This window comes from Doryrhamphus excisus, linkage group LG1 (genome assembly GCF_037039965.1).
Source record: "Doryrhamphus excisus strain RoL-2023G ecotype Guam linkage group LG1, RoL_Dexc_Guam_v1.1, whole genome shotgun sequence".
Classification (NCBI taxonomy): domain Eukaryota; kingdom Metazoa; phylum Chordata; class Actinopteri; order Syngnathiformes; family Syngnathidae; genus Doryrhamphus; species Doryrhamphus excisus.
The window spans coordinates 13,520,268-13,545,619 of NC_136357.1; the positions used below are offsets into that span (position 1 = coordinate 13,520,268).

At 43.0% G+C, this 25,352-nt stretch overlaps 2 protein-coding genes across 2 annotated transcripts; one reads left to right on the plus strand and one right to left on the minus strand.

Annotated features, from left to right (window-relative positions):
* Window positions 1-24: 24 nt before the first annotated feature.
* Window positions 25-1,818, minus strand: bet1l (Bet1 golgi vesicular membrane trafficking protein-like). The gene is made up of 4 exons (XM_058074898.2): window positions 1,728-1,818; window positions 1,232-1,317; window positions 963-1,019; window positions 25-874 (listed from the first exon to the last, which is right to left on the minus strand). The coding sequence occupies exons 1-4, from the start codon at window positions 1,744-1,746 to the stop codon at window positions 707-709; spliced, it is 330 nt and encodes a 109-aa protein (XP_057930881.2). The 5' UTR covers window positions 1,747-1,818; the 3' UTR covers window positions 25-706.
* Window positions 1,819-3,180: 1,362 nt separating this feature from the next.
* LOC131130838 (plasma membrane calcium-transporting ATPase 1-like) lies at window positions 3,181-25,281 on the plus strand. Its single transcript, XM_058074888.2, has 20 exons — window positions 3,181-3,477; window positions 5,137-5,422; window positions 8,456-8,653; window positions 11,745-12,002; window positions 12,148-12,273; window positions 12,629-12,826; window positions 14,956-15,105; window positions 15,275-15,489; window positions 15,576-15,818; window positions 17,890-18,131; window positions 18,201-18,435; window positions 19,790-19,969; window positions 20,048-20,135; window positions 21,174-21,280; window positions 21,361-21,552; window positions 21,640-21,853; window positions 22,820-23,031; window positions 23,099-23,206; window positions 23,283-23,471; window positions 24,288-25,281. The coding sequence occupies exons 2-20, from the start codon at window positions 5,230-5,232 to the stop codon at window positions 24,663-24,665; spliced, it is 3,726 nt and encodes a 1,241-aa protein (XP_057930871.2). The 5' UTR covers window positions 3,181-3,477; window positions 5,137-5,229; the 3' UTR covers window positions 24,666-25,281.
* The last annotated feature ends 71 nt before the right edge of the window (window positions 25,282-25,352 follow it).

The following is a 25,352-nucleotide window of genomic DNA, read 5'->3' on the forward strand; positions in this document are numbered from 1 at the left end:
ATGTGCAGAAACTACACAAGCTCAGTCATTAAAACTATTTATTGCATGCATAAAAAATAATGGTATAAAGTAAGTTGAATGGAAGCTGAATGGAATTCATAATTATTTCCTGGAAATGCTCACTGAATACACTGAATGTCGGCAAGAACAGAAAATGCTAAATACAATTTATGAAAGGAACAGAGGAAGAAAACAATAACATTGTACCAATAACAGTCTGCCAATTGCAGTTAAACTTTTTTGTAAGCTAACAATTGCTACAGTGTTTGTGAGTTAGATATGTAGGTCTCCTTTTTCCAAATATTTAATTGTTACTTCTTTTCACCACCAAAGTCAAATTTTGAGTTATTTATCATTGTATCGCTTCAGGAGAAAAACGTTTCAGTAGCTGAGGCTTTATGAAATTCGTTTTTTTCACTTTTTCCTCCACATTAACCTGGTATTATTTCACTTCTCTTATGATGGATACACCCATATGGATACACCCATATACAGGATGACCCTGTGTAACCCTTTAAGCGTTTGATCCACATCAGTCTTTGGTTCCGAGCTGCTCTGACACCACCTGCTGGTCATATCAACACTTTGCATCCCATCCATTTCCTGTTTTTGATCAAAGTCTATCAGACATGATGTTCCAGTTTTCAACTTCTGGCTCAGTTCTGCATCATGAGTATGGTGATGCCGACTGATACAGCCTAGGACATCAACGCTGTATCCTGGTGACCAGGTAGTAGAGCAAGAAGAAGATCAGCACCAGGCCCACGGAGGCGTAGCAGAGAATGCGGCGGTTGTCCCGACTGGAGCGAATCACAGTGGAGAAACGCTTGACACTACCGCTCAGCAGGCCCGTCGCACTCAGGAAGTTTGAGTCCTGGAGGAACAGGGCACAGGTTAGGTTCTTAGAGGTTGGCCTAAATATGGAGTAAATCAGAAAAAATGATCATTTTGTATGAGCTCACCATGCCATCCAAATACTCATTTTGGTCTTCAGCATCTCTATCAATATCATACGCCAGCTGTCAGAGAAACATTTTGTTAAATTGACATTACTTTACACTTTTAATTACTTGATGAAAAAAGTAACTCTGCCACTTAATATAACACTACAGCAACAAATGGGTGTATCCAACGCACTTTTTAGCACTGCACGGTTGGGCAGACTGGATTAAATGTTGAAGATTTATCAGAACTCATTCTCCCACTTAAACAATAGTTTGTTGTGACCTACAGATTTCAGCCTAGAGACTTTGGTGGCCAGGTTCTCAGCCAGACGTTTATTCTCAGCATCCAGCATGTCTTCCACAGATCCATGGTCTATTGAAAGATTGGAAATATTGAATGTGAAACGCCTCTTACATCTGAGAAAAGAAAATCAGATATAGAACCTGGATTTTGTTAACATATATTACAATACAGATGGTGAGCAGATCGGAAAAAAGAAATGGGGAAAAAAACGTTTGAATGAATATTCAACCGAAAACCTGTTAAAATCTCATACGAACACTGAGACTTCGTCTGATTGCTCTTCAACCATCCAAGTAGTTAACTACTTAGCCTGTTAGCAAAGCTTTAAGATGCATTTTCGGCGGTTCGCGGATTAACAACAAAACACCTGATCGCCTGCTTCCTCTTAAAGACTAAAACACCAGAAAATGACCATTAATGAGTCGTCGTATTGTTATTTTTACTAATAATGTTCGGAATTGACGTGTCAAAACAAATACCTCCGTTCCAGTCCGCCATATTGAAGAGTGACGTCAAGATCAGCTGTGCGGAAGTGGATTTTACCGACGCCGGTGACGTTAGCAACCTAAAGTTCCGACGGTCTTCGCTTGTTTTCCATCGTTTTCGGCTTCAAAGTTTATTTAGGGATGACGTCAAAGTAAACCTAAAGTGTAGATCATAGTTCCAGAATTGTTTAACCACGGGAACAATTACAATTCAATTCCAACAATTACCACTTTAAATGTATGCGGGGTTAGTGTACCCACGATTTAAGCGCCCGTCGTAGTACTAGTACGACTACTACTACTACTTCTACTACTATTATTGTTATCGAACGAAGTAATATATACTGTCTGCAAAGACGCTATTAAAGTCACGAAGAGGTTGTTGATCAACAGGCTCTTTATTGCAAATAAATTGGCTACATATGGAAATATGGCAATCCAATCTGCGACTCGAAGGAGAGAACCGAGCCCCTGTCCAATCTCGTCTCCTTATGCAGAATACGGGCGGCGAATTTCAGTCCGTTTACCAGACCATGTTGAGGACCTTGATCACCTATCAAGGTGAAACGATGAAAGCAACCACAAGATGGCGACACGACGCTGCAGAAAGGTGATCTGATCCCTGGTCAGCAGGTCTACTGATGGACTCTTTCAGCCATTGCTTTTCAGGGACAAGGGTCACAAAGCTACGAGCAAAGGTCATACTGTGACTTTTGTAAATTACGCATCCATGTGTCTCTGGTTCCTGTAGGCTTTATTCCTGTTGCTTTGGCCCACCCAGACCTGCTCCTGTGTGGTACTAATCCATGTATCCCAGGTCCATGTGGGCCTGATCCATGAAGACCTGGTTCTATAGCGCTGATGCAAGTATACCTGTTCTCTATAGTCCTGGTCTATGTAGCATTGGTCCATCAATACCTACAACACATCTTGACTTGGTCCTTTGCGCTGATTCATGTATCCCTGATCCATGTAGCCATGGTCAATGTAGCCCTGTTGCACGTTGCCCTGGTCCTTCTAGACCCAATCCCTGTAGTTCTGGGCCATTTAACCCCAACATCTATATCCCTGTAGACCTGATTCTTCCAGCACCGGATCCATTAACACAGTAGGACTATATATACATAGGACTATATATAGTCCATGTATGCCTGATGCATGTAGGCCTGCTCTTTGCAGGTGAGGTCTACGTATCAGTGGTGCATGTAGCCCGAGACCAAGTAAACCAGGACCCTGTATCCCAGGTCGTTGTGTCCCTCAACCTGTCAGACGAGGACTACCCATTCCTGATGCATGCAACACTGGTCTTTGTAGACGAGGACCATGTAGCCCCGCTCCCCAAGGAGATGTTGCGTATGCATGTGGGCAGAGCTCCCAGGGGGCGGAGCTTGCATCGTGGCAGTAGCAGTGTGTGCTGTGTGGCGTTCACTGAGGCCACAGATTGTCTAATTAGATTAAGCGAGGCTTTCCTCAGATAATCATTTAGCCAGCTCCTGTTTTTTCCTTCCATGGAGAGCAGCCTGCAAGCTCGCTGAAGGTCAAACTGTGTTTCTGACCAACGGGCTGCTTTAAGGACTCCACTGTGTGTCTTTGTTTTTGTGTGTGTGTGTGTGCAAAGTGGCAGCTGAGGAGTGGTGGCTAGGTTATGGGCAGTTTTAGGAGGCGTGTGTGTTACGCTGCACAGAGCAATCAGACCGCCGCTAATACCTGCTGCTGCTCACTGGAGGCCATGGGGGAAGTTTGTGTAAGTATCTTGTCATCATTACCGCTGCAGTGAATTCTTATTATTATTAGTTATTGATTAGTCACAGCATTCTGTCTGTGGAGGCTTGTGGATGTCATCAAGTTAGCGCTGCCATGTTTATTCAGGCACTTGTGTCCTCTTTGGATGTATACTTCATGTATCTCAGTATTTTTGTATCTGATACACTGTGGATCTTATTGGCAATACTACCTATATAAACTGTATATGAAGGTCATTTATTTTTATAAACAGGAAGGTTACTAGTTAACTCATGCTTTGTTAATGTGTATTATAAGAAGTATATTGATGTATATGGTGCAGTTGGAGTCAGCATAGTGTTTGTTATCAAAGCTTCCCGGTGTGTGTGTGTGTCGTGACTTCTGCTCAGTCCGTTTACCTTCCTCCTTCCTCCTTTTCGACCCGTCCACTTCTCCCTCGCTCAGATTAAGGCTGGGCTGACTGATTGACACAGATTATGGCGTAAGGCACAGAGGTCACACAGCCTGCCAGGAACACACTTGAAGGCTTCCATAAGACGACCGCTTTGGTGCTCCTAAATGTCCAATAATGACGTCAAATGGATGTGTTAAACCAGAGGTGTCCAAAGTGCCGCCTGGGAGCCAGTTTCGGCCAGGAACTTGTTTTTTTTAGTAGCCCTTGGCATACTGTGAAAATAAAATACAATTATTAGCAGTAATGAGGTGCATCTCAATATATTCAAATATCTTTGAAAAGGTCATTCATGTCAGTTTGTTAAATAAAAAAAATCAAACTATTATGCTTTATTAGTATTTATTTAGAAAGGGAAAAACCATAAAATGTGGCAAGTTACAATTAAAAACAAACACATAAAAAACAATACATAGAATAACAATATAAAATAAAAAACGTTTAAACGTTTAAACGTTTACGCACATATTCTGTAGAATCACTACACACAGAGTGAAATATTTCAGGAATGTATAAGCGGTACAGAAAATGGATGGCAGGATGTATTGCTGAGGATACCTTACAGCTAAAAAAACAAACAAAAACAAATTCAGTGCCGAATAAAATAAAAATTATCAATATCGTAAATGCTGAATAAGCAAATTAACTGCAGACTGAATGTCTGAATGTAGACCACCGATTTAGGCATTTTCAATGTTCATTGTGATCTTATCGCGCTTTTAATAAACATTTCTTTGAGGGCATTTAAAGGTTCTTCAAGTGTGTTAGTTATTGCTTCATTACATGCTTACGCATAACTACTGGGATGAAGATAATAAACACAAGCATGTTTTCTGTGCAGGTTATTGTGTGTAGTTGCTCTATAGGAGTCCCTAACTCAATACAAAGCTCCAAAAATGAGCATAATATGTCCCCTTTAAAGTCCAACAAAAGATTTTCAAAAAGGTCATTGATCTTTCATTTGTTGGGATTTTCAAATAATTTGAAATAGTCTGTTATAGGGTCAAACTGTGGCCATTACTGTGCACAACCAATATGTGAAGTCATACTTCCACATGTTTAAGTGTCATACAAGTGTAAAAAGAAGTGAAGCAGTGTTGGTGGTAAAAAATGTAAAACTTTTTTTCCAATTTAGTTAGCGTATGGTGATTCTGAAGTCTTACTGGTTTCAATGTGAGTCCGCTTACGACACCTACATTCTCTCCACAGTCACAGAGTCCATGCCAGACCGGACCCACACACCAGGGCAACCACTGAGTCTGTGTTCTTTCGACAAGGCCCGAGTCCCGCACAGAAGCAGACATGGCCAACAGCTCTATCCGCGGCGCCAAACATGGCCGCAGCGAAGCCTACCTGGACACAGAGTTCAGCTGCTCGCTGAAGGAGCTGCGCTCACTCATGGAGCTGCGAGGAGCTGAGGCCCAGACCAGGATCCAGGAGTGCTATGAAGATGTGAACGGACTTTGTGCCAGACTCAGAACCTCCCCTGTTGAAGGTAAATAAGAAATGAGTTTCAAAGGTCTTCATTGGTCTTCATCATCATGTTGGGCAGTTGTATGCTTTTAACTTTGTGGGGACATTTGGGAGATGTCCCTTTTCTGTTCCCAATGCACAAAGCAAGGTTTGTCTACATAGTGTTTTTCTGGTATTTCCACAAATGACTTGCAGGCTTCTCCCTCTGACATGTACCTCATTAGTAAACCAGTCCCTGACTCAGTCTGGACTCTCCTGCCCGAGGGACTGTAGCGGACTGCCATGGTCAAAGTCAACTGACACCGCAAGCCTCTGTTGGTCCTGCACTGCTTGCTCACCTTCAGAAGGAAACTATAGTAAAAACAGCTAAATAAAAACAGCTAAAATAATGCATAAGGCTAAAAATAACCAATTACCTAAAAATGTCATCCAATACTTCTCTACAAGAGAGGAGAAATATGATCTCAGGGAAGAACTACATTTGAAACACTTATATGCTAGGACTACGTTAAAAAGCCATAGCATTTCAGTATGTGGAATCAAACTATGGAATGGATTGAGTAAGGAAGTCAAACAATGCACAACGATGAGCCAATTCAAGAAACAATACAAGCAGTTGATGTTTGCTAAATACAAGGATGAAGAGTCTTGAACCAGTCATGATGTGCTATATATATCACCATATTGACACTTACTATGGTACCCATTATGTCATTGGATGGTCATATCACCTTGTACTTTGGTACGAGGTACATTATTAAAAAAAAAAAAAACAACCTTAAACTGTATTATGGAAAGCAGGAAGTGAACAAATGTAACAGTTACTGATTGTAAAAGTACCAGATGGAGGGGTAGGATTTAATAAGCTTTGCTTCTTCCTACTCCTTTTGGACATGTGGAACTGTGAACTGATTATGTGATGCATTCAATTGTAATCTGATGCATGTTCAAATGAAATAAAACCATTACCATTACCATTACCATTACCATAGTTTATATAATGCATTTGAATGCAGCATTCACTCCAGACAGAGTGCAACATTCAGAACAAGCATGTCAGCCATGTGTGGGACTTCCTGTCTTTGTGAGAGTGATATAAGTTTTAGTGCAGTATGAACTGCGTGCGGTGGTGGGTACATGTCAGTCTCTGCACTTCCCCAAGTCGGCTGTCCAATGAGTGGACTGTGACGAGTGAGCGCTTGCGTTTGTCACACGTGTTGTGCCCACTGATTTACTGATTTCAGCCGTGGTGCCAACTGATGGACGAGTGCTTACATTTTGTCTCCTCTCCGGGATGCCAAGGGCACAGAAGAGGGTCTGGGCTGCATCTGCGGTTCAGAAGGCAGCGGATGTGGTGGGAGTTGTCCAGCAGAGACGGGCAAACCTGCTTTTAATTCAGGTTTTCAGTAGGGCTGTCAAAGTTAACGTGTTAATGACGCTGTAATTTTTTTAACGCGTCATTAACATGCGCTCCTCCTGTTTGACCCTCGGCGCACACCGTAGTTTGATTGAAGTATCCTAACTCTGTAGCCACAAGCTGGAATAAACATTGAGCAGAAATGGAGAAAGAAAAGAGTATTTTGATTGGTGAAGTTAGACTCAAAGCCCTGGCAGATGGCTCTTGCATCAAGACCATGATGCAAGAGCTACTGTTGCTGTGTTTACATGACATGCCAGAGGCTGAAGCAGTGCAGGTTTAGTTTTTTTGTCATATACAGCAATACCTTGGCATCAGATTGCATTGGAGTTACAGCTGCTATTGACGGGCTGTCCATTTGATGACCGAAGCTGAAGTTGAGTGCTGTACTAGCATTAGCATCGAACTAACATTGTCAACATGTCAGGAAAACATACTTATAGAATTATAGCGATCTGATTGATCTTATTTATAATGTATTGTGTAAACAACTATGGCAGGAACAACATGAAACCTAAAGTACTAAATAAGTACGGAGCCACCATCCTGCTTGGTGGACTTTGTTTTTCAGAGAGGTTGTTTACCACAAATTGTTTTAACTGTTTTATGACTATAGCCCTGTGTTTTGGGTATTTTGATTTGTTCGTTTTACGAAGGAAAGGTGCATTGTGGCAAATAATAATAATTGTTTCTGGATGTTCCTAACTAGGCTGTTCTACTAACAAACATTTTGAATTTAAAACCAGTATCATCGATAAACAAATTGTATTTTGACCTGACACTGTAATAAAATAAAATGTTTCAGTGTGAGAGGTCTCACTTGGTCACATTTTGTGTTTGCTAAACCTTCATGGGCGAGTTTAAGAGCTAATATGCTAATCATAGTAAGAAAATATTAAGAAAATAGGAATACAAATATATGTTTGATTGTTACTTTTATAAATAATGGCCCATATTTCAGAAATTTGATGTAGTTATCGTTGTAGTTGCGCAATGAATCGTTTACCACAAAGAGAGTTCCCCTACTTGTTATAGATTTAAAAAAAAACGTTTTTCTGTCTGCGATTAAATGTGATTAATTCTGAGTTAACTGTGGTAAATGCGATTAATCACAATAACATATTTTAAGCAAATATTTCAATCGATTGACAATCTTAGTTTTCAGTTAGTAACAAAACCCTGATCAAAATATCCCTAATAAAAATATATACCTGGAAAAATAAATGACAGAAATAGGCTGTTTATTCGTGACAGTATAGTACGACAATATACATTGATGTTCTTGCCACTACTTTTCGTGTCCCAGATGTGGAGGCTATGGAGTTATCTAATCAGAATGGATGTCTTATAGCTAACATGTGTCCCATGACATTTCCCCACCCTCATCATTAATTCATTGTGTGTGTGTGTGTGTGTGTGTGAGACTTGCTTGCGCTCAGTAAACACTTCCAGCGATGCCACAGAGCGCTAAAATGTCAGCAGTAGCTTGAAAAATCCATCAGACCACCTTGACTTCCTTCTGGGTGGTATAATGACATCTCATACAAGATCTGTATCAATAATACTTTGAATACACATCATAATACTGTAATATACAGTACCAGCACTATAATAATCACATTGTTAAATGTGTTGCAGGTTTAGATGGAAACTCAGAGGACATCGACAGAAGGAAGCAGGTGTTTGGACCGAATGTCATCCCTCCCAAAAAGCCAAAAACCTTTGTGCAGTTAGTGTGGGAAGCCCTGCAGGATGTGACACTCATAATCCTGGAAGTGGCTGCCATCATTTCACTTGGCCTTTCTTTCTACAAACCACCGGATGCCGACAGACAGAGTGAGTTTGATGTGTAGCAAATAACTGCAACTCAGCACAGGAAAATAATGTAGAAATAGACATGAAAAGCATGTTTCATGAGGTTAGGAAGTCTGCTTTCGTACCCTTGACACCTACATTTACTGTCCATGGAGTCCAGTCATTAGTCTTATGGGGTACATTGTGTAGAATGGAGCTTTACAGACAAAAATTTATTTATGAAGGTGTACTCAAAAGTAGCTCATATTTTATGTACTTTCTCTTCTTCCATATTAGAACAGTTTGAACTGAATGTGAGCAGCAGACTCCATCTATAAATGTGTTTACATTTCATTCATTCATTCATTCATTCATTCATTCATTAATTTTCAAGGGTTGTGGGGGGGTACTGGAGCCTATCCCAGCTGTCTTCAGGCAAGAGGCGCGGTACACCCTGGACTGGTCGCCAGCCAATCACAGGGCACATATAGACAAACAACCATTCACACTCACATTCATACCTATGGACAATTTGGAGTCACCAATTAACCTAGCATGTTTTTGGAATGTGAGAGGAAACCGGAGTACTCGGAGAAAACCCACGCATGTATGGGGAAAACATGAAAACTCCACACAGAGATGGCCGAGAGTGGAATCAAACTCGGGTCTCCTAGCTGTGTGGCCTACACGCTAACCACTCGTCCTAAACACGACATACATTTTCAATTAAATGTGCTAATGTGGTAAAACAAGAAGTGAAGAAACATGCTTACAGTGTCTGCTAGTACATTCTTATACTGTGCTGAGTTCAGAGGTTGTCAAATTAAAATGGAACTGAATTGAATCAATTTTAAAATGTATTTCATTTCTTTACATTTTTACTCTCCAATCTAATGTAAAATGAATGAATGAATACCTCTCAAAAGTGTGCGTTATTGTCTTTGTAAAGACAGAATTGACATCTTGTTAGATAATATCCATCAACACTTGTGACTAGGGATGCTCCGATCGATTGACCACTGATCAGTATTGAAATTTCTGTGAAAAAGCATGTAATTGGCATATGAGGATGCCTTTATATAAAAGCCAATCTCTGCACTGCCAAAACAAAACCAAACATGTATGACGTGTGGGACTGACCTGCTAAGACGTGCCATGAAAAATATTGAAAAAACTATACCTTAATACGGCATTTGAAGAACAAACACTTGGCGGAGTATGGTGAGTTCTCAAGGCTGACAGTTTGATCATCAGTCAAACAGCAGCTAACAAAGCCAAAATACTGGACAACACTCACCCGTATGTGCGTGACAGTCGAAAAATAACAGGATTCATTAGACCTGAACATCAGCCTTTGTCAGCGGTCGAAGACATCAGATTCACTGAATGCAAATTCACTTGGAGCCCACCAACGTGCTACCTGGAAGTCCTGCTAAGGCCCTACCAGGAACTCCATAGAGTTCAGGAACTCAGGAACTCCATAGAGCCTAGGGCTCTATATCACATCCAATGTCCCCTTAAAGAATTTTCACGGGTGACGTATGTCCTCTTGAAAAAGTAAGCTTTTTCCACTTTTCTGACCTATAAATGTACTAAGAATGTTGTATTCTCGTGTTAAACAATGCCAACGTTTTAGATAATGAAGTATGCGCATTTGGAAGAACCTGACAGAAGTTTGGGATCCTCCAAACCCTTGGTTTCAAAAGGTGTGGTAAAACTTCCTTATATGGGCGTGGCTGTAAGCAGATAAGCTCTCTGCCCTCCCCCTCCTCTGTTTACTTGCTAGCAAACAATTCGTTTGTTTACAATTCCTAACGACGCCACCCTCAGGCACAAGTGGTTGGAGTTCCTGATTCCCTACTAGCAAAAGAAATGCATTTGAATCTGTCAGCGGCATTTCAAACTGGACTGTTTTGTGAACATGGGCCAGTATGCAGCTGGACTCGCCGAAGCCTTTCCAAAGTTACTTGGTCATGTGGACTGAGCAAACAGAAAGTAACAGTTTATGTGTCCTAACTGTTTATTTTGTGTAAGTCATGGAGCAAAAGCGCTTGCATACAGGGAGCAGGGTTACTAATATCCGTTTCCCACCACATTAGACATTTCCGATGCTTTAGAAAACCAAATGCTAAAATGCTAAAGCTACTTACCATTAAGAGAGTCTTGAGTAACTTCTTTTCTTGTCCAATCTCTACTTCCGGATTGGATTCAGGATCCAACACATATGCCTGTGTGTTAAAAGCTGACATTTTAAAAAGATAAATCGCTGTTTATGATCAACTCCTATACCTTTGCAGCTAGCAGCACAAACCGGAACTCCTTTTAAGCACTTGCTAGTGTAACCAACCACAGCGAGTGGAGGCGGGCCATGGGTGGAATGAATTAAAACAGACTTTCGGGGTAACCAGGAAATCCAAAGAAATGCAGCTGAATAGGTGCAGATTCTGGAAGAACCAGAATGCTTTCTGTGCTGGTTATCGTGTGCAGCTGCTCTTTAGGAGTCCACAACTCAAAGGGCCGAAAAATTAACCTAATAGGTCTCCTTTAAATGTGTTTTTGCCTAAATTAAGGTCATTTTATGGTTTGTTTTTCATATCGTATAGCCAATAGCAATGGTGGAGCCAGGATTTGTGGGGTCCATGAAAAAAATTACTTGGTACCCCTTTTTAGTAAATCATTATTTATTTTAGTTATAATTAACTATTTTGGGGATTATATTCTTAATTCTCCTGATTTTTGTCCTTAAATAAAATTTAAAAACATGTATAATTAATCCATATGATTGGTATCAATATCGGCGGATTTCACTCATGGATGAATCGGCAGAATCGGGAGCAGAAATCCCTGATATATAAGCTGGTATAAGCTGTAATGGTGATTAAATATTATGGGTAGTTTGTACATTGTGTTAAAGGGGTATATTTGGAAGAACCTGACAGAAGTTTGGGATCCTCCAAACCCTTGGTTTCAAAAGGTGTGGTAAAACTTCCTTATATGGGCGTGGCTGTAAGCAGATAAGCTCTCTGCCCTTTAAGTTTATTATATATTAATAATAAACTGTTTTTCCTGTCAACGAGACAGTTCTGTAGAAGTAGAAATAAATGACATAAAATGAGTTGTAATATGTGCTCAGGTTGCGGCAAGGCGGCGGGCAGCATGAGTGATGAGGACGAGGCAGAGACCGGCTGGATCGAGGGCGCCGCCATCTTACTGTCAGTGGTATGTGTGGTCCTGGTGACGGCCTTCAATGACTGGAGCAAGGAGAAGCAGTTCCGTGGCCTCCAGAGTCGCATCGAGCAGGAGCAGAAGTTCACCGTGATGAGAGGAGGTCAGGTGGCGCAAATCAAAGTGTCAGAGATCGTCGTCGGCGACATCGCGCAGGTCAAATATGGTGAGTTGAGGAGTCAGACCAGTTGTGCAGGACGGTTTTCATGCAATGAATCTTCTCATTCTTGGACCAATGAAGAAGAGCTCATTTTGTTTCTGTGGCTGCTCCATTCTGCTGAAATCATTTCTTCTCGTGCTCATGCTTCCAGGTGACCTCCTCCCTGCCGACGGCATCCTTATCCAAGGCAACGACCTGAAGATCGACGAAAGCTCGCTGACCGGAGAGTCGGATCATGTCAAGAAGAGTCTGGACAAAGATCCGATGCTGCTCTCAGGTACTTCACTTTGCTCCCTTTGCATTACATTGTTAAGACACATTTTGTTTGTTTTACACTGGCAAAATTGTGAAGGGGATCAGAATTATAATAATTTTTGCTACATACCAAAAGGATGGCGCTAGAAACAATGCTGTGGGCAAAGAAAGATATGATGGAAGATGACATTACAGTGAGGATCTGGATAAAGGTGCAAGCTCAGGAGTTTAATTTCAATTTGATGGCATCAATGCAAACACCCCCCCCCACACACACACAATCACAATGGCGCCACACATCTGTTCATAAACCAGGAAGTAGTCTGCTAGCTAACAAACACAAGGACTAACAAACAAAATATTTTTTTCCATGCCAGGCACCCACGTAATGGAGGGCTCAGGCAAGATGGTGGTGACGGCGGTGGGCGTCAACTCACAGACGGGCATCATCTTTGCCCTGCTGGGCGCTGGAGAGGACGGCGAATGTGGCGATGACGACAAGGTTGAAAAAGAGAAGAAGAAGACGAGCAAGAGGAAAGAAGAGCGCAAGAAGAGGGAGAAGAAGGACAAGATAGGTAGGTCTGTTTGTCGGTGGCAGCGACATGTTGATCCCATTGTTTTGAGGCGTGCCTAATTGTGGTTGGTTAAAATTAAGCTTGTGACAAAATGAGTTACAGGTTGTTCCTCTTTTACAGCTAAAAAGGAGGAAAAAGGCAAGAAAGGCAACATTACTGCATATGCTTCTAACTGCTTCTATCTGGCTCTAACTGCTTTTAACCGGTTTATCTGTTTGTAACTGCGTCCAGCTGCTTGTATCCGGCTTCAACTGCCACTAACCGGTTTTCACTGCTACTAACTGGTTTTAACTGGTTACAATTGCTTCTGGTCATTGGTCATAACTGCTTCTGACTGGTTTCAACTGCTTCTGTCGCATTAACAGCTACTTTGTACAAGCAGAGACTGAGACTGAATCGCTTTTGTTTAATCAATCAATCAATCAATTAATCAGCACAGCAATCATTCAGACAACCTAAAATTTATCAATCAATCGAGCAATTGAAGAACCAACAAAAAAAACATCCGTTGATCAGCTGTGCAAATATCCAACCATTCTTTCATCGATGGTTCCATCAGTCTGTCAACAAATCCAATAATTGACTAACTAATTAATCTGTAACCAACAAATAAATCCATTGATCAACTAATGAACCAAACAATTGTTTTTCATGATCTATCCCGTCGTTCAGTCAATCACCAGTTAACCAGTACATAAAAACAGTCAATTAACTGATCCAATCACAGACCAACAAATCAATAAGTCAATTGATTGACTTATTGAACCACCCGTCCATCCAGCATTCAATCAATCAAAAATCAATCACCCGATTGATCGCTTGAAACAGCCAATCAATCAACCAACCAACCAATCAATCAACTGATGAAGTGATTGATCAATTCATCAAACAACTGCTTGTCCAATCACAGACCAACAAATCAATAAGTCAATTGATTGACTTATTGAACCACCTAATGAACCACCCGTCCATCCAGCATTCAATCAATCAAAAATCAATCACCCGATTGATCGCTTGAAACAGCCAATCAACCAACCAACCAATCAATCAACTGATAAAGTGATTGATCAATTCATCAAACAACCGCTTGTCCATTTAGTCAGCCCACAGATGCAAAAATGATTCTATTAATTGACCAGCCAGTCAATAAATACATATAATAAATCAGTCAATGGAGAGTAGTAGTAGTGGCACTTATCTGATAAATAAATCACACAACTAAACCATAAAATCAATCAATATGTGGATCAATCAACAAACCAACACGTAAAAAAAATCAGTCAATGAAGCTACAAATCAAGCACTATGAATTAACCACTCAAGTGAATGCTAAGAATTCAATCCAGGTAAAGTGGCTACAGAGACCTCCATTGTGCTTGTGGTCCTCACATGGCACCACTCACCCCACCAGACCCCCTCCTCTCTGGGCGGAGCAGCAGCAGAAGGTGCTCCTGACTCTGTTGATGCTGATTAGAAGCAAGCAGATTAACCTTCTTAAGCTCGCCAGCTTCTTTCTTTTCCTCCCTGCTGCTTCTGCCTTCATGTCCACTAATAACCTCGTTACTGAGCTGGGATCAGTGTGCGCGCACACACAAACACACACACACACACACATGCATACACAGTGTCCACAGTCAGTTGGTGGTTTGACCTGTTCGTTGTCATTTACCACGGGAAGCAAAGGATTGCTCGGTTAATTTGATGCTTGATTGTTTGCATTCTGCTGCGACTCACACACACTTTGAAGTGTCGTGGAAGTGGACACACGCACAAACACGCACGCACACGCACACATAACAGCTTGTCCTGTCACATTCTGTTAGCATGTTAGCCCACTTCATTAGGTACACAATCTAATGAGATCCATTGCAAATCTGCACTGACAGCTGTTGTATATATGTATTGACCCCCCAGTAAGCAAAATACTACACACGGCTGTATGCTCTGTATGATGCAGTAAAATCACAATAATAAATACATTGTTACCTTCATATGAAAATCTGCATTATTATCTTTGTATTGGAGTTTGTACCTAATGAAGTTCTGGTGTCAGCTGCACTGGCGTTACACCTATGTGCAATGCAAAGCACATGATATAAAACAATGATATAAAACATTTCATCCCATAGTTGACGTATACAAAGATGGAGCCACCGTGGAGCTGCAGCCCCTCAACAAGGACGTAGAACATGAGAAGAAGAAAAGCAACCTCAGAAAGAAGGAGAAGTCGGTCCTCCAGGGGAAGCTCACCAAGTTGGCCGTGCAGATCGGCAAAGCAGGTACAAACTGACGTCTCAAAGAGCTTCAAGTTGATGGGAGATCTTTAGAAGTAGTTCAGTTCTGACCATTCACAGCAAATATGTCAATATCATAAGATGTCTCACTCTTGAGATACTTACTCGCACATCAAGAAGTAGTCCTCAAGTCTGCTGTGTCCTCCACCGCCAGGTCTCTTCATGTCGGCGCTCACAGTCCTCATCCTCATCACCCGCTTCCTGATTGATACCTTCTGGATTCAGGGTGTTCTCTGGACCAGCGAGTGTGTGCCCATCTACGTTCAGTTCCTGGTCAAGTTCTTCATCATTGGCGTGACGGTGCTTGTGGTGGCCGTGCCTGAGGGTTTGCCTCTGGCCGTCACCATCTCCCTGGCCTACTCTGTCAAGGTGTGCTCACCCCTCTTGTGTCTACTACAACCTCATGGAACCCCCTTGCCTTATGCTGAGACTGACACTTTCTTCTTCTGTTTTAGAAAATGATGAAGGACAACAACCTGGTCCGCCACCTGGACGCCTGCGAGACCATGGGCAATGCTACGGCCATCTGCTCGGACAAGACAGGCACGCTCACTATGAACCGCATGACGGTGGTGCAGACCTACATCAATGGCTGCTACCATAAAAAGGTGCCGGAGCCCGGTCTCATTCCCGCCAAGGTTCTGGACCTGTTGGTTCTGGGGATTGGGGTCAACTGCGCCTACACCACCAAGATTATGGTGAGATATAAAAATAGCCATCCATTCAGGACACTGTGGGTGTTTTTAGGGCTAAGTTGATGTTGGAAAGATGCCACAGAGGCTCAGAGAGATTCTGTCTGATCGTCACCTCCTGAAGTCCAACACTGATTAAACAAAATCATTGTGGACTGAAGTCGTTTGCTTCTCTCGGACCCATCAATGTGTTCCACCCTGTTTCCACAAAGCAGTACCCGATGGTTCAGTTCAGTATTTAGTATCAATATTTTTTACCTTTATAAGGATTCTCGGGCGGCACGGCGGTCTAGTGGTTAGCGCGCAGACCTCACAGCTAGGAAACCAGGGTTTAATTCCACCCTCGGCCATCTCTGTGTGGAGTTTGCATGTTCTCCCTGTGCATGCGTGGGTTTTCTCCGGGTACTCCGGTTTCCTCCCACATTCCAAAAACATGCTAGGTTAATTGGCGACTCCAAATTGTCCATAGGTATGAATGTGAGTGTGAATGGTTGTTTGTCTATATGTGCCCTGTGATTGGCTGGCGACCAGTCCAGGGTGTACCCCGCCTCTCGCCCGAAGACAGCCGGGATAGGTTCCAGCATACCCGAGTGAGAATAAACGGCATAGAAAATGGATGGATGGATGAAAGATCAAAGATCACTATTAAATTGTAGTTTGATGAGCTGTACAAAAGCGGACTACACAACCATTAGGTTGACTTTGAAATATGCTTAAGAGTACTTTTCATAGGAAATTCAACATAAGAATATATTCATGAATGCCACAGTCTTAATAAGAATTGTTCATAAGCAGGACTGAAGAACAAATTTATGAAGAAACGGTTTGTGAATGAAGCCCATTCTTAGGAAGCTGAATGAGTTAGTGAATGAGGCCCGTTGTTTTTGAACAAAATATGTACGTTTTCCATTTTTAAGTATATTTTTAGGCACCATTTAAGCACCAGAATCTTTCAATAGTACCGGTTTGTCACCAGTATTAAAATGATACCCAAGCCTACCCCTTGGTGGAAACAGGGTGTTTGGTTCAGTTTGTCATAGCATTCCAATGTTCTGTTTGTCTACAACAGGGGTCTCAAACTCAATTTACTTGGGGGCCACTGGAGCTAGGGTCTGGGCAAGGCTGGGCCGCATCAGGTTTTCAAAAAAAAACAACAAAAAACGCATTTCTTAAAAACAGAAAAATATACAAACTTTTTCAGTGCTTTGGTTCTGATTTTCTACAATAAAAGTTCTGATAAAACATTCCACTGTTCTCAAATATCTTAATTTTTATTTTTCTGCACAAAATAAGATGAAAAATAAATAAACAAATCAAGAATAAAGAAAGTCAATCAATCAGTAATAAATAAATATAATAATAATAATAAAACAGCTAACAATAAAAACTTAAGAAACCACATATAGTTGGTGGGTAGACAAATTATTTTTTTCACATTAAAATGAACAAAGCATTATTAGAGCCCTGTAGACATGACAAAACACGACTATAGTCACATTTATACTCTTTTTATTTACAACATATTGCGCAACTGCAGGGTCTTGAGACACATGCTAACTCGCAAACTAGAGAGCTAGCGACCTAACCGGTAGCCTTCACGTTATTTCCTTTCAACTTAAATAGCCAAAAACTTACCACTTCCACACGGATAGGGAGGATAACTATTAACAGTTATTTAACCTTTAACATGAACATTAATCAAACGTAATAATTTTTTCTGGGCACATGATACCATACAGCATCCATATCAAACTTGTACGGGCCGCACTAACATTAAACTTTCATATCAAGGCAGGGGCCTCAAACTAGTGTCCTGCGGGCCACATTTGGCCCGCGGGCCGCGTGTTTGAGACCCCTGGTCTACAATATCCCAATTTTTGGTGCCCTCCACTGGGGTAACAAATGCTAAATACTAGAGGTGCAGCGTGTGCAGTGTGTTGATGGGTGAACAGAATGGAACGCAGATGTCCTCCATTGTTGTCCTTTCTTTAGTTTATGATGTTTTGCTAATTACACAATGTATCCCACCAACACACCCAAGCTTGGTGAAACTAACCTGCTTCCGCCGCCCCTTCAGCCTCCAGACAAAGAGGGCGGTCTGCCTCGCCAGGTGGGCAACAAAACAGAATGTGCCTTACTGGGACTCACCTTGGACCTACGGCGGGACTACCAGAGCGTCCGCAATGACATCCCAGAGGAGAAGCTCTTTAAGGTGTACACCTTCAACTCAGTGAGGAAATCCATGAGCACCGTGCTGAGGAACCACGATGGGAGCTACAGAATGTTCAGCAAGGGCGCCTCTGAGATCCTGCTCAGAAAGTAAGACCACTGCAACGTCCAATTCCCCTGGCATGACTCCGCTTTTGTTTACATGTCCGGTCATTCCAGATGTTGCAAGATTCTGATGGAAAATGGTGCAGCCAAAGCCTTCAAACCTCTCGACAGAGAGAAGCTGATGAACACAGTGATAGAGCCCATGGCGTCCGAGGGCCTCAGGACCATCTGCCTCGCCTACAGAGACTTTACCGCCTCTGACGAGCCGGACTGGGATAATGAGAGCGACATCCTTGCTGGGCTCACCTGCATTGCCGTGGTTGGCATTGAGGATCCTGTACGACCTGAGGTACAGCATGTTGACTCCTTCACATGAAAACACTATTTCCAGTGTCCTTTATGCTAGTGACTACCCCACAAGACACACTGTGGATGCTAATACTGTATAGAAATGTATACAGTGGGTCCCCACACATTTGCAAATGTTTGGTTTAAAACATGGCCGCTTATCCTCACTAGGGTTGCGGGCATGCTGGAGCCTATCCCAGCTGTCTTCAGGCGAGAGGCGGGGTACACCCTGGACTGGTCGCCAGCCAATCACAGGGCACATATAGACAAACAACCATTCACACTCACATTCATACCTATGGACAATTTGGAAACCCACACATGCACGGGGAGACCATGCAAACCCCACACAGAGATGCCAAGCCGAGATCTTTGATCTCCTGACTGTGTGGGCAACATGCTAACCATTCGACCACCGTGCGGCCTGTAATAAGTTATACATATAATGATACTGATAAAATGCATTACTGTTGAAAAAGCCCACATTTTATACATGTTTATGTCTTTATTCTTCAGTGATAATGGTTTGTTCAGCAGTCCTTGAACACAACAGTGTAAGGCGTAAAAGTGAAACTCAATAACTTTTACACCATGATGCCGATTCCATCTGTTCACTGATCATCTTCCATTATCTTTCATTGGTGGGGAGTACATATATATATTTTATCATTTCAAATGTGTGATAATAATAAATGTGAGAAGCATACTGAAGCGAGACAGGGGAAGGTTCTGGAGCTGAATTTAATGTAATACAGTACTACCTTGGTTTTTGTCATTAATTTGTTCCAAAATGTCTGATGAATACAGAAATAGCAGAAAAATCATAGCAGAAAATGTAAATCCAATTCATACGATCCCGACACCCAAAAATATGAACAAACGTATTTTATAGGTTATACTTAGTTTTACATTCAGTAAACAATGCAACGGCGGACGAGTGGTTAGCACGCAGGCCCCACAGCTCGGAGACCCGAGTTCCACCCTCGGCCATCTCTGTGTGGAGTTTGCATGTTCTCTCCGTGCATGCTTGGGTTTTCTCCGGGTACTCTGGTTTCCTCCCACATTCCAAAAACATGCTAGGTTAATTGGTGACTCCAAATTGTCCATAGGTATGAATGTGAGTGTGAATGGTTGTTTGTCTATATGTGCCCTGTGATTGGCTGGCGACCAGTCCAGGGTGTACCCCGCCTCGGCTGAATACAGCTGGGATAGGCTCCAGCACCCCCGCGACCCTCGTGAGGATGAGCAGTAGAAAATGAATGAATGAATGATGCTGACTTCTCTTACATCCTGGCGAGAATATGTCACTTTTCTTGGTTAGCTTGTCAACGTTCGACATCCTGTGCTGCCTTCAGGTGCCAGATGCCATCAAGAAGTGTCAGCGTGCGGGCATCACCGTACGCATGGTGACCGGTGACAACATCAACACGGCGCGGGCCATCGCCACCAAATGTGGCATACTGCAGCCCGGCGACGATTTCCTGTGTCTGGAAGGCAAAGACTTCAACCGACGCATTCGCAACGAGCTGGGGGAGGTCAGTGTGGCAGCCGTCAATCAAACGTACCCACACGGGGATGAATAATCGATGTTTATGTCTTTATGTTTGGTGTAGATTGAACAGGAACGTATCGATAAGATCTGGCCCAAACTGAGAGTCCTCGCCAGATCATCTCCAACAGACAAACACACTCTGGTCAAAGGTTTGACACACTTCAATACTTTACCTGCAAGGTAGAAGTAATGAAGTCCCTGAATGCATCATTATGAGGCAGTAGGACCACATGATCCCTTGGAGCGAATCACCAAGTATAGTAAATGTAAGATAACTAAAATATTATGGGAAAAAGTCACAAAAGTAACCACAGAAGTGACTTTTACTAAATATTTAAAGGGGCTGTAGCGGAGAGGCTTCTCAGGTTGTGAGATCGTCTCCCAGGATGCACTAGTGGTCAAAGGTATAGGGGGTGTGTTCAAAGAACACGGAAGGTTGTTCCTCTTTTGGTGATTTTATTTAGGTTATGATGTGGTACTGATGAGACATACATACAAAGACAAATACACAATAAATGATAAGTAACGTAATGTAACTCATATTACACAAGTATAATGATGAGCTAAAGGCACGCTACACACAGAAATTCAACAAAGAAACCAAGCAAACATGACACTCACTAGAATAACCCTTAGTCACAGTTAGCTTAAATACTGATATTAGCACCGATGAAAAGGGAGCCTAACTTTGTGAAAAGGGTGCCCAAACTACTCCACAGCTCCCACAATAAGCCAAAAAACTCACTTTTATGCATTCACGCACAGCATCAACCTGGTGATATGATGTATGAGGCGCAATAAGGCTCAGAGATCTATATATTGTTCAACCGAAAAAACGTCCCGCACTATGGTGCGTTTACTGACCGCTGAACACCGTAGGACAAACGACACTCTAAGCCGAACATACAATGCAATGTAAATTATGGGCTTTCCAACAGTCGCAATGTTTATGAAATTAATATCAATGCGTTTTCTGTATACTAAGTAACATAATGTAATCTTGAATACTGCCTGAGAACTAACACTGTACTCTAAACTGAACATACAATGCAATGTAAATTATGGGCTTTCTAACAGGGGCCATTGGTTATAATTGACTTCTGGAGAGCTAATGTGGGATCAGTTTCCATTCAATGTATCATTCTTGCGGCCAAGACAGAAAATGAAAGACATTTGTTTCCTTTCAGGCATCATCGACAGCACCGTGTTGGACCGGCGGCAGGTCGTCGCAGTAACAGGAGATGGTACCAATGATGGCCCTGCCCTCAAGAAAGCGGATGTCGGCTTTGCCATGGTAACTGCCATCAACGCACCATGTGTCAATTCAAATACTGTTCAATTTTAAAAGGCCACGCATGTGTCTTCATTACTCAGGGCATCGCCGGGACAGATGTGGCCAAGGAGGCGTCAGACATCATCTTGACAGACGACAACTTCAGCAGCATCGTGAAGGCCGTCATGTGGGGCAGGAACGTCTACGACAGCATCTCCAAGTTCTTGCAGTTCCAGCTCACCGTCAACGTGGTCGCCGTCATCGTGGCTTTCACAGGCGCCTGCATCACACAAGTCAGGACCACCCGGATCGCACCTTCCATGCTCTTCTTTGTTCCCAGTCAATCCCTGAGCTAATGGTCTCCCTTTGTCCCCGCTCAGGACTCCCCCCTGAAGGCGGTGCAGATGTTGTGGGTCAACCTGATCATGGATACATTCGCCTCCCTGGCGCTCGCCACTGAGCCGCCCACTGAAGCGCTGCTGTTCAGGAGCCCGTACGGACGCAGCAAGCCGCTCATCTCTCGCACCATGATGAAGAACATCCTGGGCCATGCTGTCTATCAGCTGATTGTCATCTTCACGCTACTCTTTGTTGGTCAGTAAATGCACCATAAACATCACAGCCGTGGAGTTTTTATAAGATTATGATAAAATGATTGGGGCGGCACGGCGGTCGAGTGGTTAGTGCGCAGACCTCACAGCTAGGAGACCTCACGCCATCTCTGTGTGGAGTTTGCATGTTCTCCACGTGCATGCAGGTACTCCGGTTTCCTCCCACATTCCAAAAACATGCTAGGTTAATTGGCGACTCCAAATTGTCCATAGGTATGAATGTGAGTGTGAATGGTTGTTTGTCTATATGTGCCCTGTGATTGGCTGGCGACCAGTCCGGGGTGTACCCCGCCCCGAAGACAGCTGGGATAGGCTCCAGCACCCCCGCGACCCTCGTGAAGAAAAAGCGGTAGAAAATGAATGAATGAATGAATATATATTTTTCCTACCTTCTTCTCACGTGATGTTTTGACTGCTTCATCTGGGGAAAGCCCGCTATGCTAACAGCGCTAGCTTCTCCTCCACTATTTTTTAAAAACACATAAGCATGTCAGGCTGCAAGGTGATTGAGTGGTTATGGTGTAGGCCTCACAGCTAGGAGACCCAAGTTCAATTCCATCCTCGGCCATCTCTGTGTGGAGTTTGCATGTTCTCCCCGTGCATCTCCGGGTACTCCAGTTTCCTCCCACATTCCAAAAACATGTTAATTAGTTAATTGGCGACTCCAAATTGTCCATAGGTATGAATGTGAGTGTGAATGGTTGTTTGTCTATATGTGCCCTGTGATTGGCTGGCCAACAGTCCAGGGTGTATCCCGCCTCTCGCCCGAAGACAGCTGGGATAGGCTCCAGCACCCCCGCGATTTAATAAAAAACATAATATGCTGGGTCTGGTGCAGGGCAGGACCACACATGCCCCCTCTGCAAAATTGATCAAATGTGTTTTTTAATGTGATGAATGACCCCCCCTCCCGTAATAAAATAATGAACACTGGTGTTGCATCTTGCAGGTGAGATGCTGTTTGACATCGACTGTGGCAGGGATGCACCACTGCATGCCCCACCCTCGGAGCACTACACCATCATCTTCAACACCTTTGTCCTCATGCAGCTCTTTAACGAGCTCAACGCCCGCAAGATTCACGGCGAGAGGAACATCTTTGAGGGAGTCTTCAACAACCCCATCTTCTGTGCCATCGTGCTTGGGACCTTCCTTATTCAGGTATCCCAAGCGGGCTCGGGGCCAAGTTGACAAGAATAAAATAAGTGATGTTGTGACGTCCTTCCAGGTGGTCATTGTGCAGTTTGGAGGCAAGCCCTTCAGCTGCGTGAGTCTGAGCATAGAGCAGTGGCTCTGGTGTGTCTTCCTGGGCTTTGGCAGCCTCCTGTGGGGACAGGTGAGACCCATCATCTCTGAAAGTTGGCACCTACTGTGTCTGACTCACTCACCTTTTTACCTTTGACCTCTATCAGCTGGTGTCTAGCGTCCCCACCAGCTGGCTGAAGTTCCTGAAGACGGCGGGTCATGGTACCAAGCAGGAGGAGATCCCAGAGGAGGAGCTGGAAGAGATGCAGGATCTGGATGAAATTGACCATGCTGAGATGGAGCTGAGGAGGGGTCAGGTGCTGTGGTGCCGCGGCCTCCAACGCATACAGACTCAGGTATCTTCCTCATCTTCCTCGCCTTTCACATCTTCTTTGGACTCCAGAGGAACCTATTTAGATGCTCATGTATCTCGGCCTCCGCAACCACATTCAGCACAGTTTTCCCATAGGAAATAATGTCAGGTGGAAATAATCTGTTCCAGCTTCAAACTGTTTAATCGGTGCTGGAGCCTATCCCAGCTGTCTTTGTGGCGAGAGGCGGGGTACACCCTGGACTGGTCGCCAGCCAATCACAGGGCACATATAGACAAACAACCATTCACACTCACATTGGACAATTAGGAGACACCAATTAACCTAGCAGGAGAAAACCCACGCATGCACGGGGTGAACTCAAACTCCACACAGAGATGGCTGAGGGTGGAATTGAAGCTGTGAGGTCTGCGCGCTAACCACTCGACCGCCGTGCCGCCCTGTATTATGCAGTGATTAATTTCATTTTACACACAGTTAAGTTTGTTCAAATGTGAATTCAAATATTGCTTGTACACTTAATAAAGCTTTTATGATGGCCACATTTGACCCTGGAACAGATTATTTGACTTTGGATTACTTTACTATTGGGATTTTTTTTTAATGGAAGTAAAGGACTTGATAAAACGTTTTCATGTGTGTAGGCAAAGGTTTTCAGTCACATTAATTCACTTTAGCCATATTGTACTGAGCAGCCAGACACTTTCATATAAGTTCACTCTAAGTTCCATTTCCTGTTCTATGGTTATCATTACATTTTTCCTATTTGCCATTTGGAGTAACCTTCTGTGCTAACATCACAAAAACTCAATTTTACATTTGAAATCTTCCACCCTCTAGATCCGCGTGGTGAATGCCTTCAGGGACAGCGTGTCCCCATACGAGAACCTGGAGACGCCCAAGTCCCGCAGCTCCATCCACAACTTCATGACTCACCCAGAGTTCCGAATCGACGACTCAGAGACTCAGATCCCACTCATTGACGAGCTGGAGAGCGAGGATGACGCACCCACTAAGCGCAACTCCATTGTGGCCCCGCAACTGCTCGCCTCTGCACCTCCCATCCATGCATCACGGGGCCAAAACAACAGCGCAGCGGAGCGCCCCCTGCCGCCGCTGAAGGACAGTTCCAGGGCTGCTGGTCTGAGTTCCGCCAACTCTGCGGGGGCGCCGCCTTGTCCAGGAAGCCCCCTTCATAGCCTGGAGACGTCGCTCTGACGCACCGCCCCATGCACGACCACTTCCTGTGACATCCTAGGATGTGTTCAAACATTTTAAGGACCGACTCCACTGGAAAACGCTTCCATACTCCAACAAGGCGGCGGCCTCACGCAGACATTCCCTCTATACATAAATAGACATGAACTCTGCAGTTGTTGTTTAGCACAAGAATATTTGTCAGATGGTCAATAACCAATAATCACGTCCTCATGTGTACACATGGTCAAACATAGACTTAGATTGGTAACTCGATGGAGATGTGACTTTGTGTCTGTAGACTCGTGGAAGTTCATTTTTGGTGTTTTTGTAAAAAAACAAAAAAAAAGTAAAATATTTGTTTGTAGGTCGTGTTTTGTCCAAGAAAATATGCGAAAAAGATTTATTTGATAGATGACACATAAACGTCATTTCAATAATACCAATCAGATTATATTTATTTACCACATTGAGTGATGGGAATTCAGGGGAAACATTATTGAATTTTATATATCAAATATAAAATGCCCTTAAATATAGCTAAAATTACATTAGAGTATTACACAATATTTTCTTCTCTGTATATTTTTTATTCATTGAATATTTGTTTTTAATAAATAGTTTTCCCTGCTTTAAATCAATGTTTTTTTTCTTGTCTAAAGTAATTTTTCATAAATTATGTTAAAAAATCATTAAAATGTTACCATT

Coding starts and splice junctions, on each gene's coding strand:
- bet1l (XM_058074898.2), bottom strand. Junction 1,020..1,231: donor AAGTCTCTAGGCTGAAATCT/GTAGGTCACAAC, acceptor TTTCTCTGACAG/CTGGCGTATGATATTGATAG. Junction 875..962: donor ATGAGTATTTGGATGGCATG/GTGAGCTCATAC, acceptor CTGTTCCTCCAG/GACTCAAACTTCCTGAGTGC.
- LOC131130838 (XM_058074888.2), top strand. CDS start 5,230: ATGGCCAACAGCTCTATCCGCGGCGCCAAACATGGCCGCAGCGAAGCC. Junction 18,436..19,789: donor AGGATCCTGTACGACCTGAG/GTACAGCATGTT, acceptor TGCTGCCTTCAG/GTGCCAGATGCCATCAAGAA. Junction 21,281..21,360: donor CGGATGTCGGCTTTGCCATG/GTAACTGCCATC, acceptor TTCATTACTCAG/GGCATCGCCGGGACAGATGT.